We start from the raw sequence: 20,960 nt of genomic DNA on the forward strand, positions 1-20,960 counted from the left end.
TTTTCCATTAAAGATTTCTTCTTTAATGGAAAGAAAGGAAGCCAATCGAATGTATCCAGACAAATTGACAAATATATTGGCTCGTGCACACGGTCGACAGTAAGGAAGAAAGTCGAAGCGAAAAAACCTATGAAATGGCAAGGTGATATTGCATTCCTCTTTCTCGTTGGCCTTTTTTTAAAGGAGAGCCATTCGTCCAAGCGTTCAACTTCCACCAGAATATATCGCAAATCTTTACTTCAGTTTTATTATTTTTACTAATACGTCTGATTTCTACGCTTTACGAAACACACGATGCAGAAAATAGGAAACGAGGAAAGTTGTGGATGGTCAAACGAAGTAACAAATTAAACACTGCCGTGATCAACGAAGAACTTGCACGTTAAAAATATTCCCGGATTTTCTACTCTTCAAAAAAATAACCAATCAATGGTAAAAGTAAAAACGAGAGAAGATAGGAATATTTCTGTTGAGGTTCAGGTTGACTGATTGAAAAACGTGTGTATGAATTTGCAATAGAAAAGTATATTGAAATAATTAAAGACATAAGTATAATGTAAGAATTTATTCTGATTCAGATCCTTACTCTCTTAGTATTACTAAACAATGGAATGATGGGGAGCACGTTCATATATTTATAGCAAAAGGACATTATTTAAAAAGTTAACCTTATAGCTTTGACTAGAGGCTACAAGGAACATAAATAGAAATCTGTTTATTAGTTTTTTTTATTTCTTGACCTTGCAACCCAAAACATAATGTATACTCAAGGGTACAATAATATGCACCTCTCCTTAGTTAGAATATTTCTGTGTAATAGCAGTCTCAAGTTCACTGATATACATAAATAAAAATGTAGAGTTTTTCTTGAAGGAGTTACTTCAACAATTCCCATAGACGCTATTTAAAAAGTTAGAGGAGATTATTCTTTGCCGAGACATAGAAGTAAGCAATTCTTTAAAAATTGATGTCACGACAGAAACGTTTTTGAGGCAAATATATAGGGAGCATACATACTTTATACTGAAGATGAAAAAGAGGCTGGCGAAAATCTACTTAAATATGAAAAGAAGAGCAGAAAGGAAGAGAGAAACGCAAAGGTAGGAATTTCTGTTTCTCCAAGTCGGATGAGATGAGTGACTGTCAGAAATTTCAGACAGCAAAGCGAATTTTAATGGCGAGATATCCGCATAAACCGAAAATTTGCGGTGGCCAAGCCCTCGATGTTGATGCATCCCTGCGAAGGACGAAATAAGCTTCACGAATATGGAAAAAAAAATGGCGGAGTCGATTTCCCGTGGCGCCCTCGTGAATAATAACGAGCTCTCCGTGCGACGAGATTCTTCGAAAACTCGTTAAAAGTTCAGCCATCCTGGTGACAAATCAATCAACTCGGGAATCTAGATACGCTGCCGATATCCTGCATCGATTCTTATGATTTCTGGCCCGGTTTTCGCCTATGAATCACTTTCCATCGACGAAAAACCGATACGTGGCTAAGTTTCTCGTTGGGTTTCGCGTCGATGGTCATATTTTCGCCGGGGAAATTGCACGAAATCGACGGGGCGAAGCTTGCACAGCGAAGTTTCAAACTAAATCAAAGATGAACGAGGGAATAAGAGACGCTTTGATGCGAATCCAAACGATATTTGATGTAAATTGGTATAAACTGCGCGAGAGAGATTCTTTGATCTTTGCAATTGTGAAACAATTAAGAGCTGGCATGCCGCGAGCAACTGGGGTAGTTTCTTGCGAGTCTCTGATGCAAAGTGAACCAGGCTTTTCTTTGCTATTAGATTTAAGCCACATTTAGCCGACGTTTCACTTCGAAATTACACTATCGCACAAGAATATTATAAACCGCATGTATTATATCTACAAAATATATTGTACAAATGAGGTGATATTGGGTGTAGCGCGTTAAATAATCACTCGGTGTTTAGGTCCACAATATGTTTATTAATACGTTCGTCGCCACGTCGCACATATCTATGCGACGGGTATACTTCTGTGGGGGCCCTGTCACCAAATGATGGTGACACTCTTTTTGTTCGAGTTAATTAATTAAATATACGATATTATATATAGGACATACAACATAAAAATATTAAAAACACGTTATACCATACTTTTTATTAATTTATATTCTGGATAATATATTACATTATCCTATATCGTATAGTATTCGTTAAAACATTCCAAACACATTTGGGGTGATTTTGGGCACTTCGAAAAATAGTTAGACTCCGTTATCACTACTCTCCTCACTTTCAAATATATTTTCACGCTGTTTACCGAACATTTTGAGGATGAAAAAATCACTGATGTACGTCTCACAAGTATGCTTCTCGACTAAATGAAAGATCTGAGGTATCTGCCATGAGATCCCTCGGAATACTCTAGCTGGATAGCTTATCGCTTTCTTCATTTCAGAAATAAATAATCTTTTCTTTATAATGAATCTAAGGCGATAAACAATGAATCGAAGGGGATAAACAATGAATCGAAGGCGATAAACGATGAATTCCTGCTTGTAGCTCTATTTACGTTCTGCGTACCGGCGGTCGGATTTGGGCCCCGCAGGAAACAGCCGAATCACGCTGGGCGACGAACGTGTTAACAAGTGCCTTCTTTCGATCGCGTTACGTATCGCTTTCGGTTTCGCTAGTCAATCTCGCTGCCCGGCTACGACTCGACTTTATCGCTTCTTAGTTCGAACCTAACTGACGATCGAATTCGATTCTCTTCTTTTTGTCACCCCTCAATATCCCCACTATCCATGCGTTTGTTAGACGTTCGCGACCGTTGCTACGCACGCCTTCTCGAACATTCGGGGGAAGGACCGTTGAAATATTGATGGCTCATTAGGCACTTCGCTTTGGCGATATACATTGTTGCCGAGTGCCACCACACAAATATTGCCTATTTATATCTGTGTTATGTAAAGATTGGAAATTTCCTGATAATTTCAAGCTGCGAAATTTTCTACAAATATTAACATGTATTACACATAGAAAATTTGAACGAACGTAACTATTGGGCTGGCAACTAAATGATGGCGGATTTTGTCGGTAGGTGGTCTTGGTAGATTCTTTGGTTTTGTCAACTTGTTTAAAGCAACTAAATTATATTGTTTTCTTGTTGTTTGGACTTCCACCTTTAATTTAGTAAAAACAATGTATCGGTTAGTTATTTAGTTTCGTTTTGATCCCAATTTAAAAATGGAAGAACATGACGTGTGTTTTAGACATATTTTATTGTATTATTTCCGAAAAGGTAAGAACACATCGCAAGCACACAAGTTATGTGCCGTATAAGGGAATGAAGCCTTGAAAGAGAGGCAGTGTCAAAATTGGTTTGCCAAATTTCGTTCAGCTGATTTTTCACTGAAAAATGCTCAACGACCTGGCCGTCCAGTAAAATATTAAAACAGCTTGGCTACGTCAAGAAGCTCAATTTATGGCTCCATCATCAACTTAAGGAAATTCATTCGACGCAACGCATTAGCATCTGCGATTCGCTTCTGAAACGCAACGAAATTGATCAATTTCTGAAACGACTGATTACCGGCGACGAAAAGTGGATAGTTTATAACAACGTTAATCGGAAAAGATCGTGGATGATGCAAGATGAACCAGCCCAGACGACACCAAAAGCTGAGATTCACAAAAAAAGATTATGCTGTCAATTTGGTGGGATTATAAAGGAATTCTGTACTTTGAACTTTTACCAAGAAACCAAACGATTAATTCAAACGTGTACGTTCAACGACTCGCCAAACTGAGCGATGCAGTTCAAAAAAAGCGGCCAGAATTGGCGAATCGTAAGAGTGTTGTTTTCCAGCATGATAATGCAAAGCCTCACACATCTTTGGTCACTCGCCAAAAATTATTGGAACTAGGTTAGGATGTGTTGTCACATCCGCCATATAGCCCTGACCTTGTGCCTTCAGGTTACCATTTATTTCGTTCCATGCAGCACTCCTTAAATGGTAAAATTTTTAATGACGCTGATGATATAAATTCACATTTAATTCAGTTTCTTGCTGGCAAAAATCAGAAGTTTTATGAACGTGGAATTACGACACTGCCCTGAAAGATGGCAAAAGGTTTTTTTTTTATTTATTTATTTGAATTTTTACAATTTGTCCAGAAGGACATTTGGTAAAATATTATATTTTGGTGAATGAATAAAAAAAATAAAAATAAAAATGTAGCATGTGGGTGGCTACCCCCAGCGGGGTACCATCTTCGTGTTTGCTAGGTTATATCCTTTATGAGATCTGGCAAAAGGTGATCGACAAAAACCGACAATACCTAATTGAATAAAGTTATATTTCTAAGCAAGAATTTTGAATTTTCCTTCTTATTTAAAATACCTAATCACTTAGTTGCCAACCCAATAAAAAGTAAACGGAGGCTTTTGTTATTAGATTTACAAGATTCTCGGCCATACACAGAAACTAATACAGGTATCTTTGCATTAATGTATATGAAATCTTTTGCTGAAACAAACGCTTTTTATTTTAGATAGAAGTTGATGCAAGTTTTAAACGAAGGATGAACATTAAAAGTTTTTACTGACAATTTATCGATCGTTAAAGAAAATGAAGCTTTAATTCCATAAAGAATATAAATATAAAAGATTCCAGTCATTTTTGATCGCAACTTTTCTATCGTTAAAAGAGTTCTCGAGTTGGGGCAAGGTATAAAAGAATCGTTAACGACACGCTTCATTTCCCATTTCAACATTATACTAAAAATTTGAAAACTATTATAACTCATGTTTGTTGAAACGCGAACGAAATTGAGATATGAAAATTTAAGAAACGCAGCGTGGTTAACCACAGACAGTTCAAACAAAGAATAATCATTAACTTTAGAATAGTTTCATCGGTTCTACATCTTCTTATCTCAGCGAAACTAAGGAAAGTCACTTCTATGTACATTCTACAAAGAGAGAATATCTTATTCTCAAGATTTGATTTCCTTGGGGATGTTACGTTAAACAGACAGTTTTCAGTCGTTCCAACGAATATTACACAAAGGTGCCGTTTCCATTTTCGTTAAGGAAATCGTTTATTGGCTTAAAGAATAGCTGAATTCCGAGCTAAAGATAGTTAAATCGCAAGCCGAATACGTCTTCGAAGTCGATGAATGTGTGGCGGTATCCGACGACGGAACTTTCCGACGGCTTCGCGACGCAAAGCGCTACGCCATCTAGTCGTAAGGCCGACATGCCCAATGTACCATCGATATCCCTACGGTTCTCCCGCCGAATATTCGGAAGAATGCATACTCGCGGCAACCGTCGCGGATATCTAACAAACGCGTGCACAGTGGAGATATCGAGGAGCAACAAAGAGAAGAATCCGTTTGGTTTTGAACAAAAGATTCATTCCGTTTCGAACAGCGAAGAGCGAAGGGTCTAGCGTAACGGCGAAGTGCGAAGGGTCTAGCGTAACGGCGAAGTGCGAAGGGTCTAGCGTAACGGCGAAGTGTGAAGGGTCTAACGTAACGGCGAAGCAAACACATTCGGGAAGTTTGATTGTTGTTCGTTGATTGTTGACTGTTAATTGTTGAATAAACTTTTTGTTGAATACCGAGAATAGTCCTTGAGCACTTACAACCAACACCACCTCAAATAGAGCATCGAGCGCCATGTATCATAAACAAATGCTGAGAACTTATTATTTGTGCTTTGCAGTGTAATTTTAGCGGAAACTTTAAACGAAATCATCTTTACAGGGGATAAAATGTATCATATTTTACATAAATCTTTTTTGTTCAAGCGAATACTACAAAATGATTTGAAGAATTAGAAAGGAATTGCCTTTATTTGGTTTGTTTGATAAAAATTAAAAAGAGATAAGTTGGGTTGATTAATTGATATTCGCATTAAAAAATTAATAAATGACAGACAAATTTTCAGGCGATCAATTTTCTGAGTCACTGTAAGTCTTCTGAAAAGCATATGATGGGTCAAGTCAGGTGATATTCAACTTAATTAATTAGCTTGCCTAACTAACGTTATTAATATTTTTTTATATGCAAGATTACAAAAGGGTCAAAATAGCTTTCATGTGGAACTAATTAACGACATTATTGAACTTTAAAATTACTTTTTTCTTATAAAAGATAGGAAATACTATTTATATATCATATAATTTATATATTATAGATTGTGAGGTATAATGAATATTTTATTTCAAAAAATTAGTATGTATTGAATATTCTGCTGAATATTCCTTTGAGTATATACTCTGGAAGAAAAATATAATGATCGTTTTTGCTACGAGCCCTGCAATTTTCTCTCATCTATGGAAGAGTTTATATACTGTTCGTAACTCGATATTAAAGTAAAATAGGTTCCGTTGCGAGAATAAAAAATACGTGTCGCGTATTGGACACAGGTGTCATTATCATTGTTTTTTATTTTTTCAGCAAGTTATATGGGACTTTGTAGAGTATAGATCACTGCGACCAACTCGTTTCAACGCTGGTGCGCGATGATATGAAAAAATAGAGGAGCGAGAAACTACCTGAAGCCCCAGAGCTCACAAAGGGAGCGTATGAAGTGGTATGCATCGATTTTGATGAAACTCCATAGGCTAGTGAAGAAGTGAGAAATATTTGCTCACGTGCAGTCGTTTCTGAAACTTCACCATTTATTTCATCCAGAATATTTTAAGCCGTGATATTTTACTATCAAAGAAACTTTGTTTTATCAGTCCCATCTTTCCAGAATCTTGTTATACTATACTGGGAAGTATAATGTAAGTCTGTCTACTGCTATTTCTTATAAAATAATGTTCTGTATATTTATTGCTATACAAATTTCATTAGATATATTTCTCTAGGTTGTAAAGACGTGTCTGACAGAGAATAAAATTACAAACCTAATTAGATAATCAAAGAAAACGACAACCGTGATATTTTACTATCAAAGAAACCTTTTTTTATCATTGCTATCTTTCCAGATTCTTGTTATACTATACTGAGAAGTATAATGTAAGTCTGCCTACTGCTATTTCTTATAAAATAATGTTCTGTATATTTATTGCTATACAAATTTCATTAGATATATTTCTCTAGGTTGTAAAGACGTGTCTGACAGAGAATAAAATTACAAACCTAATTAGATAATCAAAAAAAAAAAAAAAAAAAAAAAAAAGAAAAAACGACAACCGTGATATTTTACTATCAAAGAAACCTTTTTTTATCATTCCTACCTTTCCAGAGTCTTGTTATACTATACTGAGAAGTATAATGTAAGTCTGTCAACTGCTATTTCTTATAAAATAATGTTCTATATATTTATAATATAAATAAAATTACAAATCTAATTAGATAATAAAAAAACGACAACTCTTTTGTTTAGGTATCTTATAAAATATTGGGTTAGCAACTAAGTGATTGCGGATTTTGTCAATACCACCCAATGAATACCAAACAAAATTTTGTCATTAGATGGTATTGAAAAAATCCGCAATCATTTAGTTTCGAACCCAATACAATGATGCTGTGCTTCCTAAAAACTTTTTATGTTATATCTGCAAGATGAGATCAGCATTGCCATGGCTGCAACACCATAAGTTGTAACGATAGCTCGTCGTTGCAATTGTAGATCATATCACTTAGAAATGACGCAATTTAGAAATTCTACTAAAGTACTTTGGAATCAATTTCGCCCAAGTCTTTGCTTCTCCTCCTATGGATACGAATTTCTGTCTGAGTGTACGATAGAACTTGTGGCCACATAATGAAAATCTGTTGCAAACTATTATACGAACAACTGTGCTGGACACTCAGAGTAGTCACATGCAAGATCATCTGATATTATCTCGATGGAACTTAGGTAGATCTTATTGCTAGTGGTTGCACATCTTCGGTGGGTATAATGGAGAATTCAATCCATCACTGTCATACCGTTACCCTGAGAAATTACCCCACAGATATAACCAAGCCTTCCTCTACTCTGAGATATTGTAATTTATTTAATAAAAATTCCATTAAACCACAAAAAACGTACGAGAATTAGAAATTGATGTTTCTATCAAGGTTTTATGTTTGTTGGAAATTGAAATTAATCGTAAAATTGTAGAAAAATTAATCTTTCGTGAGAATGAAAATAGCTTAATGAAAATTGATTTTTCCTTGTCTCTCGATATTCTGTTCAGACAAAACATAGATTTATTCGCTTAGAGAAGACATTTTTCTTCTACGGTAGTCCAAAGATGTCTACTATCTCTATTTGCAAGAAAGAATTCCAAGGACTTGTTGAAACATACAGAGATTAGACGATGTTGTAATTAATCGTAAAATCGAGAAAACTCACGTAGTCAAATATTTTTTCTTTGAACGTGATTTTTACTATTATGTGAAATTCGAAAATGATAAAATAATTTTTAAGGATAACTAAATTCACTATTTCAGTGAGATAATAAATTATTTCTCTACGAATGTTATTTAATTATTGAAGCGTTTCTGTGAATTTTCCATCAGAGGAGAGCATGTCAAAATAACATGAAAAAATTAACGCTCTGCAAACATGGTTCGTATGTCCCTCGTCTGCATTATTTACTACAAACTACTTGACCGACATATCACTGCTAATTTTTCCCAGCCATGGTACGCCAAGTGACCAATTGGGACATTTATTATCCCGGACGTTTATTTTATTTTATTTTATCGTCAGTTAGCTATTACCGACCGCGTTGTACTGATCCGCAAAAACTTTATTCCATGCTGCTTCTACACACGCGAAACGGCCAATTTTCACATTTCATAGCACGATGATGCTTGCCATTGGGAAAGACGTACACGAAATTTTGGGTTGGCAACTAAGTGATTGCGGAGTTTATCAATGCCACCTAATGACAAAATCCGCAATCACTTAGTTACCAATCCAATATTAAACGTTCGTCGAGCGATCGGCTTCAACTAAATTAAACGCAACGAATACGATTTTCCCTATTATTAAAGTTGACTTCTATTACCATGCTTCTACATATGTAAATTAATTCCATGAGAACCACGTTAATGATTGCATCGCTGTTGCAAAATAATCCATAATCAATGCGTAATTGGAGAAGCAGCGATCGTAGCTATATTTATTGTACTTCACCGAAACAAGCCGGACATCGAGTTATCGACAGTATCTCGATGTAGTACAAATGCACGGTAAATCTGTGTGAAGAGGTCCGATAATGATGTCATTTATACGAAACTTATCGACGTATCCGCTACTGCAATTGATGATTCTAAAATTACATTTTATATCGTACACAGTCGCATCCGGTTAGGAAATATAACTGAAACATTACGAAGCATTGATTATGAATTTATTGCAATTTTCTGCATTATCATTTGTAACAAATCGGACGCACAAGACACCCTGCGCGCAGTCACGTTCTCCAACAGATGGCTAACCGTTTCCACGAGTTAAAAAACTGAAAGGATCAATCTAATGCAAACAAAACGGTACATACTACCGAACTAATTTGATCATGTGAACAGCGATTAACACTTTGACTGTCACGCCGAAATCACATGTTTCGCTCAAGACGCCACGAGAGTATTTTTACTATTCAAAGCATATAAATGCAAAATAATAATAAAATGATGAACCTCTCGATGCATTCGGTTTGAATCCTCATATGACACTGACTGCCCTTCGATTTTTTCCTTCGTCTTCTCTTGGAGACGACCCCCACCACGCTTGGGCCTTGCAACCGTTCGCGCCTATGATCACGTACGCCACCTTTTTTGTGTAGGTAAAATAACGGACCGAAGGCGAATCGATGTTTTTTAGAACTCGCTGCTTGACGACAACTAAGCGCTATCGCTGCATTGTGTATATCTCGCCGAACATGTAAGACGATCTGTCTGCGACACTGTAGTACCAAGGGAGACGGTTAGGAACACAGCCTATAGTAAGCCTTGGAGCGTAAACAAATAATAGGATATTCTACCACATAGAAGAACCCCCAAGTGATATATAAAATTAGCTTCAGAGTTTCTGTTAAATACATCAATTTCAAACGCGATGATACTCCATAAACAAGCAAGAAAAACGAAAATCAAGGTATCAAATTTTAGAATGGCACTCGCGATGCACCTTACACAGTGCCATTCACCAGAGTCGTGAAATATACTTATTCGACAAAGATTATGACACGAAATGCAGAAGAAAGAAGAGCAAGCGTACGTGGCACGAAAATTTTGCAGAGAGTGGTATAAAAAAAAATGTTAAACAGAGGTTAAAAAATTGCTAAGAATCGGACCAAAAAGGAGCCCCCTTTTGTCCAGATTGTATTGATGAGCCACATTTATGTTTAAAGTGTTTCAACACAGTACACCGTTAGATGCAACATTTATTTTAATAAAAATGTTTAATTGTTCAACGGGGCATTTTTTATTTCAAAATATCTTCTATTTATCGGTTATATTCAAAATGGCTTAACTGTCAATTTTCATTCAATTTTTACAATTGTAAGAAGTTGAAGCGCTCTGGTCACCAGTGACCAACGTGGCAGTCAAATGACTTTCACGACTATAGTCAATTTAAATAAAACTTTATCACTTAAAGAATGAAATTGAAACGATAATTACCAGGTTATCGCGATGAAATATACAGGTGTTAACAGTTGGAAGCGTAAAATCGAAAGGTGAAAAGAGGCACAGGCCAGAAAGAGAAGAAAAATTTTCCCTTGGCGATGTATCTATTTCACGAAGAAGAGCAGCAGCAGCAATTTAAAGGTGCCTTTAATGAACGCTCGCTTAAAGAACAGTGGCCTGGAGGAACGAGCGTAAGCCCCACTGAGCGAAACTGCTTCAGATTTACGGCTGCAAATGAATTACAATGCTTAACGACGTCCCTCCGCAGGGCAGACCTATTAAGAAAAACCGAGCATCCTCAGAGTAGTACCTGGGACACGCGCTTATTATCGCCAGACAACAAGCGTAAAGAAAACTCGCCGACTTACGACTTCAATTTCCAGTTTCCCTAAATATATTTTAAATGATGGCCCGTTATTGTATGCCGCGAATCGTGACTCGGATAGAAACAGCATGCTCTAACGAGGTACGCGAAGCCAAAGCTAATTGCAGTAACCGGGGCCGATTAAAATATACTAACGACGATTGAAGTAGCCTGATGAAAAACGTACGAGTTGTTATCGCGAAAATAAAGAACGGTATTGCGCGAGAAATGGACAAAGCATATGGAAGAGCGTGTGGAATTTCTGTATCATCGAGGTGGCAGTAACGAGCTTCATAATTCACCAGTTGCAATGGTAAATGATGACAAGAGAAAATATTTTATTCATAGAGAAAAGCGTAACGTTAATTAATTTTACTACGTATATATTGTTGTACTTTTATCGTTTATTCTTAACATTCAATGGTTACCATTTTGATAAATGTAAAAGCAAAAGAAATTATAAAATGCTATAAGTTATTTGTGCTATTTGTAGGTTATATATTTTCTACACTTTCATCGTGTGCCATTTTGCAATTCTACAATTGGTTAACTCTCACGGAGTTGACAACTTACAATTTATTCGCCGCAACTTTAATTTCACCATACGAGCTTTCTATCATTCTAACGACAAGTTCCATTAAATCCAAGGTAAACTCGCGTTACTCAATATCATATTAAACTAAAAAAAACTCAACGTAAATCAATCATTTCCATACCCATGACATAAACCGAAATCTCCAGCAACTTACAACTATTGGGTTGGTAACTAAGTGATTACCGATTTTGTCAATAGGTGGTGCTGACAAAATCCGCAAACACTTAATTGCCAATCCAATATTACAGAGAGCGACATCTTACGTGTTTGATCGCGTTTGAAAAATAGGAAGCAAAAAGAAATTTGAAAAATACCGGATAAGAAGATAAGAAAAGATAAGAAGAGAAGATGCAAGGAGGAAAATAAAGAGCGAACTCACCAGCACGGATGGCACGGATCCACTCGGCGCGGTCCTGCTCGCGGGCTGCGAGAAGGTACAGCGTGTACTCTTGGCCGGCTTCCCGATAGCCCACCTGGAAGGGTAGCCCAGGTGGTATTCCACCCCCGCCGCCGCCTGTTCCTGCCTCGCTGCCTGCCACGTCGCTGCCGACGCCGCCGACGCCGCCGGCGTTGCTCCCGAGGCTAGCCGTTTCAACCACGTGGACGCTCTCGACCGCGATTCTACCTCGTTCCTTGCGCCGCTACGGACAGAGAACAACTCTGTAGTTGCCTCGTTATCGTTTCGAGAAGGAAAAAAAGAAGAAAGATAGGAGAGACGTGGCCCACGGCAGGAAACACGCGAACAACCCTCTTCCTTTTCCTCTGCAAACGTTTACCTTTTTCCTTTTCTTTTTTCCTCTGTCTATCTGCGCGGCACTTTGTCCCTAAGGAACTTTGCATTTTTGTATCACGTTCACGTTTATGTTCGGAGTTACGACGAGTAGTTGCGATGGACGTGTTTTACGGGGTTGGTGTTGTTACACCCCGAGGCTTACTATAGGCCGTGTTCCTGACCGTCTCCCTTGGTACTACAGTGTCGCAGACACATCGTCTTACATGACCGGCGAGATATACACAATGTAGCGATGAACGCTTAGTTGTCGTCAAGCAGCGAATTTTAAAAAACATCGATTAACCTTCGGTCCGTTACTTTACCTACACAAAAAAGGTGGCGTACGTGATCATAGGCGCGAACGGTTGCGAGACTCGAGCGTGGTGGGGGTTGTTTCCAAGAGAAGATAAAGGAAAAAGTCGAAGGGCAGTCAGTAGCATACGAGGATTCAAGCCGAATGCATCTAGAGGTTCAGAGAAATAAAATCAAGTTCGCTTAGTCAAACGAATACGTCGAGAAATATTATAAAGTCGAGTCGAATTATAATAATAAACTAGTATCATTTGTAACGTGTTAATTATAATTTTAAATATTGTTAAAAATAGAGGCTTATATTAACCCTGTTAATTCAGTGTTACAATCATTTGAACTACCTCTAATCCTAATTCTAAACAGGGGAACGACTGGTTCACGGCATCGACCATCAGAATCGTAGCGAGAATTTATGCCTCTCGCTGACGCGCTTCGTCGCGATCGCGTCTCTTCGTGAACGGTCGTAACAGGTGTATTTTTTTTATTATTTTTATTCGAACAGGATTGTAACTCGAGTGGGCCGTAACTTTTTTGAAGATTTTAAGATACTTGTTTCGCTGTACTCTCTTTTTTCTATGCGCCAGACTTGTCTTGAATTTTTCATTTTTCTATCGTGTTTTGTTTCACGCTGAGATTTGAAGTTAAGGAGTTTAGTTAGAATGGACGTGTTTTATGGTGCTGCATATTTTATTCGGACGTGGTTATAATGCGAGTGAAGGACTAACTTTCTGAGAATTTTTAGATACTTTTCTCAGTGTACTCTCTTTTTCTTGTGCGTGCCACTTTCTTCTGAACTTTTGCTTTTTGTATCGCGTTTTATATCACGTTGAAATTTCTCTTTGGAGTTACGAGATATAGTTGACTTTTTTTTTTTTTTTTTTTTTATTGTTTCTTATTTGAGTAGAATTATAATTGGAATGATAGATTGTAGCTATTTGAGGATTTTCAGAGAATTTATTTTACTGTAATCTCTTTAGTTTGTTCAATGGTTTCGGTTTAGAGAACGTTTCAATTTCTAACTTGAAGTAGTTTAGGCAACGTTTGGATTTGTAACTTGTCGCAGTTGTGGTTGCGATGTGACAGAAGAAGTCTCGCATGGATTAACTCCCTCTCCTACCCTCAAGTTCTAAGTAAATTACAATTGAGGTCGACTAGTATCTACCGAATTCGAATACCGAAATCGATAGCCTGTTTTTCTTCCAGTTTGTTCTACCAAATGAATTAACATACTAAATGAAAGACTATTATAATACAAACAGTAACGAACAAGATGGCGTTCAAAGATCGAAATCTCTGGTTCTAAGTATACGTATACTCAGATCAAGTTCTGTGTGCATATTTGTCAGATAGATATTAAAACTTCGATTTCCATTCTTTTTCTCTATTTTCTAACATTTTCCTTAGAGCTATATAAATTTTTCTTAAATCAGACACGATAAACAATCCTGAGGACCAGTGTGTTAACCCATTACTACTACTATGTTAACCCATTGCACTACTATGTCGAATGTGACTCGACATCAGTTTTTATCTCAGCAGCTGCTTTGTCGTGTGCCAGCTTTTTTGTGAAACGTGCGGAAAAAAAGCAAGATTGCATGCTGGAAATTGTTTCAAGATATATCATACACTTAAAAATTAGAAAATACAACAGTAGTGTGAATAAAACTCGTATTTACGTGAATTTCTTTCCTCCTTTATTTACTTAAATCGTCTTATTTTTTAGCTAAACTAAATTTCAAATAAAACACTTAAAAGCGTTGACAGCTGCTGCTAACGAAATTGCAATAAAATTCGCAGTGCAAAGGGTTGATATGCCAACTGACACTTTACAAAGATTTCTGTTTTCCATTTCTTTTTCCATCATACGAAATTATTATAATTAGATTCTTCTAAAGAGTCACTTGGAACCCGATATTGATAAACTGATTAATAAATGTTTCATTTACTAAAGGTTAAGCAGGGCTGTGTGTATTAACGCTACTTTTTAACTGCATCAAATCAACGTCACAGACTATTCATCTCTGATTACAGGATCAAGTGCTCGAACAACAGATTTGAAAATTTATTTTAACAGCACAGAAGGTAGTTTTCTCGCGATTACTCATAAAATCATCAAATGCCATCAATATCAATGTCCATCAATCGTATCTCTAGCAATACTATCTACCAACACTCTGGGGCATATTTACGTTTTTATTCAAGCGCAGCAGTCGGTTTTCATTGCAAGCGGAGCGTCGCGAATCGTTTGATTGACAATGTCAATCCATTTCTTCCTTTTTTCCCATTTTTTGTCCTTTTTTTTTCTCACGTTTCATATCAACGAAACGCGTACAGGAACGAAGACCGACAGCTATCCGCGTACTGTCCACGTTTATCGGGACAGAGAATCTTGATTACATGGGGATCATATCTGCCGAAACGTCGAAAATATCGCTATTTGGATAACGAGAATATAAATGCTACTTAGGGACCAGGCAATACCGTTTCCACTAATATTTGGGCTAAAGCTTTGCCGCATACACGTTTTAACTGTTAGATTGCCAGCGAGTGGCGAATCCGATTTCCCTATGGTACACGTGTGTTCATGGATCGACATTTCAAACAGTATTCGAAAGGAATATCGAAATAGACCGTCCAAATCGTGGACTTTCGGTTGCTTCGATGATACCATCTTCCATACCAATTTCGGCCATTTCCAGAATGCTAAATCGCCAGAGATAGCAAGAACACATTTTCCAACGGTTAGAATGGATTTCATGGTCTGGGTAAATTAAGAGTAGATTTTATTCGATGTAAAATATTCTGAATGTTATATGCAACAATGTTCTCTGTATAAATATATCACGAAAGTACTCCAACGCTTATACTTACAAATTTCAATTAATAAAATGAGGTGTACTAAACTAATTTGTTAAAACAATTTGGTATCCATAGTGACCAAAAAGTGTCAAGATTACATCGGTAAAATTTGAAAACGATTCAATAATATAGACAGGAGTTATGATACATTTATTAGAAACATTCATGACAAATGTCTCACAAAAGTATTCGAACGCTGTAACACTGTTGATAGTTTTTCATTTTCCTTTGCAGCAAATGTAAACACCATTGCTAAATGAAAATATTGGTACGTTCACTTGATGTTAGGATATCGTTTCAGTAACAGTAACGTAAAAGTGTGCACAGTAGTATTGTAGCGACACATGAGTCATAGGACGAGGCGAAGCGAGAACGACTCGTGTTGTGTTGTGCCTCGGAACACGGACACCGCCTCGACGCACGAAAATAGCGTTAGATTATCTCCAGGCAAAAACAATGTTGCCGTTCAGGGCAACCGTCGTTCTAAGACAGATTTGAATCTTCCGACTCCCCCCCGACTAGTATAAATAAACGGACACGATCGCGAGCGGGCAGTTATTACCATCGAGCTATTACCGAGATATTACCGATTATCATTATTTGCAAATTAACGGAATAGAGTCTTCGAGTTATCCGCGAGTATTTTGTATTCTATCTTCGTGACTACGTTTGTACGAACGTCTATCGACGGTATTTATAAGCTTTTATACTATTATCTATTCAGCTTATTCTAAATGCACTTGACGGTTGCAACAGCAATCTTATTCGTCGTTATTACATAAATCCGATTTCCTCGCATCCTCCGCCACAGTATTTAAGATGAATACCAAAAAGTGTGAAACAAAAAAGTGTGAAAGAGAAATAATATCCGATTACATGAGGGCGGCATATCGTATAACGAGATTGCCGGAATTGTGAACAGAAGTAAGTCCACATTACATCATATTATAAAAAAGTGAAAGAATGAGGAAACACTTGCAAACAAAGCTCGATCAGGTCGACCAAAGAAATTGGCTGGAAGAGAGGAGAAAGTTATCATTCACGAATTAAAAAAAAATCCTACTACATCCGCTCCTCGACTCGCAAGTATGGCAGCTGATATGTTTCGTAAAGAAGTTCACCCGGAATTATGTCGATGAATCTTACGAAATAATGATTTTCATAGCACAGTACCACGAAACAAGCCATATATTAATGCGATAAATCATAAAGAAGATTGACTTTTGCAAAAACCTGTATTAATAAATATAATTCTTTTTGGGACAAAGTCATCTTTTCGGACGAGTCGAAGTTTATCATTTTTGGCTCAGATGGGTAAAATTATTTGCTGAGAAAACCAAATACGGAATTGGAAAATCGACATTTACATCAAACAGTGAAACACGAAGGTGGATCGGTCATGGTGTGGGGGTGCACGGCTGCCAATGGCACTGGAAAGTTGATATTTATTGATGGAATACTTGATAAATATAAGTATTTCAATATTTTAAAAAATAACCTTAAAGAAAGTGCCCGTAAATTGGGATTATCGGAAGACTTCCACTTCCAACAAGATAATGATCCTAAGCATACTGCTAGAATTGTAAAAGAATGGATCGTATATAACATATCACACATGCTAATTATTCCACCGCAAAGTCCACACATAAATCCGACTGAAAATTTATGGGCTGAAATCGGAAAAAGATTAAATAAATTTCAGATAATCGCAAAGTAAGTATTGAAAGGTAAAATTATAGAAATATGGAACTCCGTTGAGTGTAGTTTTACAAAATCATTGGTTTACAGTATGGAACGTCGATTGAGACACGCTATCGCTGCTAAAGATGGTCCAACAAAATATTAATATTAAACAATTTAATAATATATGTAGCATTCAAATACTTCTGCCAGCCACTTACAATGCGTGTTTCTAATAAACGTATCAACTCCTACCTACGTTGTTGAATCCTTTTCAAATTTTACTGACATAACCTTAAAACTTCCATCTTTCTATTGACATCTGCTTGTCTCAGCAAATTACTTTAATGTACATTATTTCAGCCATTCAAAGTTTGCATATGTGAGTGTTCGAATATTTCCGTGAGCCACTATACGTAATGATAGTGAGGTGGATAAGTCGTGGTGAATAGTGCTTGCTGCTGTATGAGATTTTGTCTTCATCCGGGTTGAGAATCGTGGAGAAAAAATCGGACTACGAAGTGCCGGGATTTGAACCTGGTCTGGAACGTTCGTAACCAACGGCGCTAACCACTGCTCTACCGTCGTCTGGTCGTAGTTTGATGTCGAGTGCCGCTACAATAGTAGTATCGAAGTAATGTTGAATAAATTTCTCGTTGCAGTTTTCACGTAGGAAGAGAGAAGATGAAGTAAAGGACACTTCCTCTATTCAAGGAAAACTTCAAATAACCAACCATATCATAAGCCAATGAACTTGTCTCGAAGTATACTACGCGGCCAACTATCACAAAACTACTGTTCCATTTAACACAATGAAAATCACCTTGAAATGTCAAGAAACTTGCACCTAGTTGAGAAAGTCCATCGCAAAATGTCTTCCTTGAAACAAAGTAACTTCTATAAAAAATCAGTTGCATGACAAATAATTTGAACGATAATTGTATAAAGAAGCTCACAATGTAAATGACAAATATTTAAGAAGTTGTTTTAGCAGGCACGTTTGTTTGAAAGAGCTGTGTATCTTGAATCTATGGAGAAACGGGATTCAAAAGGGAATTGCGAATTTCGAAATTAGTTGTGAAGAAACGAAGGGCGCAATCGCGTTTCCTAGTTCGAGGTTCCTTCAGCCTGGTTATCAAGACTGTCTTATCTTTTACTTGGTTCCCGATTCGAATTTCTTTCCGCTACGAGCGATGAAATCGCACAACTTCTCGTCCAACTTCTCCACTCTTTCATTTTACGCTTTCTCTATTAATTCCCCTCATCCTTTCTAAGTGCTTTCCTTCGTTCGCTATCTTTTTCCCCCCCTTTACCATCTCCTGCCTGCATTCGCCACTCTCGCCGAGTTGGCGAAAGAGCGAGAGAGATGCCAAGGGATTTGAATCCTTTGACCTCGTTGCATTTCTTCTCTTCCCTCTATTTGCTTACAACTCTGTACACGCGTTCCAATCTTCTCTGTTATTCACCGAGAAAACGTCTCCCTTGTCATTAATCAATGAGAAACGAGCTTTCTGATATCGTGCGTCGCATAAAGCGTGCAGAATAAAAGAAGAGGATCCAGCCTTCTTCGTTGACTAACGGATCGGTTTAAGAACGACGCGATAGTCTGTGTTTTGTCACCGTTACAACGAAATTGGATATGAGAACGATATTCAAGAAAATGTATACAGGGAGTCACGAAAATATCTGAACTCTTATCGTAGAATGCTATTATGTCCATATTGTATGTGCTATATAAAACATTTTGAAACTTCAGTAGCACTGTAATGAAATACAACTGTTATGATTATATCGGTGAAATATGAACATAATGTACAAAGGAATATAGAAATTGCGAAGTATTTACTACAAACATACGTATATCGAACAAAAAGTTAGTATACGCAGGGATAGCCATACGTATATACACTATACTTATACACATATCTTACACATACAATAAGCGTTAAAGATGATCCCGTCTTATTTATTACAATTAATATAATGGATAATTATAAATACTTTGTAACGTCATTGCTTAGCTATAAATACTGTGTAATTGCTTTTCTGATCTCTGCAGGATATTTAGAATTATACGTTAAATTATAGAGAGTGTATCTTTTAAAATTAGCCACCATTTTTCTTTTCTGTCGCCATGAACCGTTGGAAGAGTAATAAATTCGAATATCGACTGTGGCGGTCTCAACTTTAGTTTTACGAGCGAACTTCACTGTTCAAGTTAACAGTCAAACATTGAAGTAAGTAAACGCGTAGGTCGATAATGCAGGCTGTATAGTTTATGGCGGCTAGTGCAAACAGTATCGCAGACTTGTGAGATAGTGAAGTGCTGTAAATATCGTTATTGGCACTGGTAGCAGATTCTTGAATCCAGCTAGGGGATCTATATCTGTCGCATTCTGTAACATTAGGATTGATTTTCGAAAGGCATAGAATTTCCTGAACCAGATAACACGGATTTAAGTTTATGGATGCAACTTCTCTCGGGACTGGCTGTTACATCTAACACAACTGGAACTGTCAGTATCAAATCCCACAAGTCTTCACTCTTACGGCTGAGATTCTGAAGATACAAGATTCATGATCTTAGATGTTAGAATAATGTGTAATTTTTCTACCTATTGATTTTTCTGTAAACTACCTAAACGATTGCAATATGCAAGAAAAATATGAAACGTAGAACCAGATTTTGTTAAGAATTTAATATTATCCAAACGCACTGAATAGTACTTTATCGAATTCCCATCTATTTTGTTTCTTAACGTACAGAAAGTACATTTTCTTTCCTAAACTCTACGTTTGATTATTCCTGTTCAGGAACCTTACTGCAGTGAATTTTGGAAGCAGTCGTTTGAAAGAATTCAGAGATCCAAAGCAACGGTTATTCTTAATACTTTTTGGAAAGATATCATTGAATAAAAATTATTTTTTATTTCAACGAAAATCAGTCATGAATAAAACTGTAAGGAATTTCTTGAAAAATTAAACTATTAAGAAATATTAATTTTTAATTGTAATAACCATTACGAATGATTAATATTTTTTGCACTACCAGTCACCATTATCGATGAGGGAAATTTCATTTTCGTTGCCAGTAACTAATACAAATGATCGGAACTTTTTTTTCATTACCAGGGACCATTATCATCGGTCAGATACCATCGGTGGTTACCGATAACCATTATCGATAACGAAAAATTTTTTTGGTTTCCGCTAACCAATATCGGTGACAGAATCCTTTTTCTGGTCACATTCGACTGTTGTCAATTGTTAACATTACGGTTTAGTATTCATTGATAACATGAGAAAACTTAATGTTGTCTTATTAAAAAAAAAAAAAAAAAATGGTTCACAGTTGAAGATTGAGAATAATTGAAAATAAACAGAAAAAATTTTTCGATGATGATTATATGTAACCCAAATAGAATTCCTGTCACTGACAATGATTACCGGTAAACAAAAAAATTATCATTTATCATTTATAATGGTTACTCGTAAGCGACATCTTTAATTAAAGATAACTCTATATTTTAACACTTTATCGACCGATAGCCGATTAATCGGTTTTTGTCGCCGACGCTTACCGACCGATACCTTATTAATCAGCTTTTTGTTGTCGACAATCTTTCTCATTATTTGAGCAGTAATTTGTTATTTAGTACTAAGATACCTTGCTCAGTTGCGTCAGTTGCGTTGCTTTGTAAGCTTCCACAGTTTTATAGCAATTTGAAAAACTTACCGTTCGCAATGAACGAAAAGAAT

At 36.7% G+C, this 20,960-nt stretch overlaps 1 protein-coding gene across 2 annotated transcripts in view; it reads right to left on the minus strand.

Moving 5' to 3' along the window:
* Nucleotides 1-20,960, minus strand: part of Btk29a (tyrosine-protein kinase Btk29A) — a 351,109-nt gene that overhangs the window by 306,897 nt on the left and 23,252 nt on the right. For both annotated transcript variants that reach the window (XM_072021484.1, XM_072021485.1), the window contains exon 3: nt 11,958-12,219. In XM_072021484.1, the coding sequence (XP_071877585.1) occupies nt 11,958-12,219 (262 nt within the window). The remainder of the gene's footprint in view (nt 1-11,957; nt 12,220-20,960) is intronic.

Source organism: Bombus fervidus, chromosome 19 (genome assembly GCF_041682495.2).
Source record: "Bombus fervidus isolate BK054 chromosome 19, iyBomFerv1, whole genome shotgun sequence".
In the NCBI taxonomy this organism is placed as follows: domain Eukaryota; kingdom Metazoa; phylum Arthropoda; class Insecta; order Hymenoptera; family Apidae; genus Bombus; species Bombus fervidus.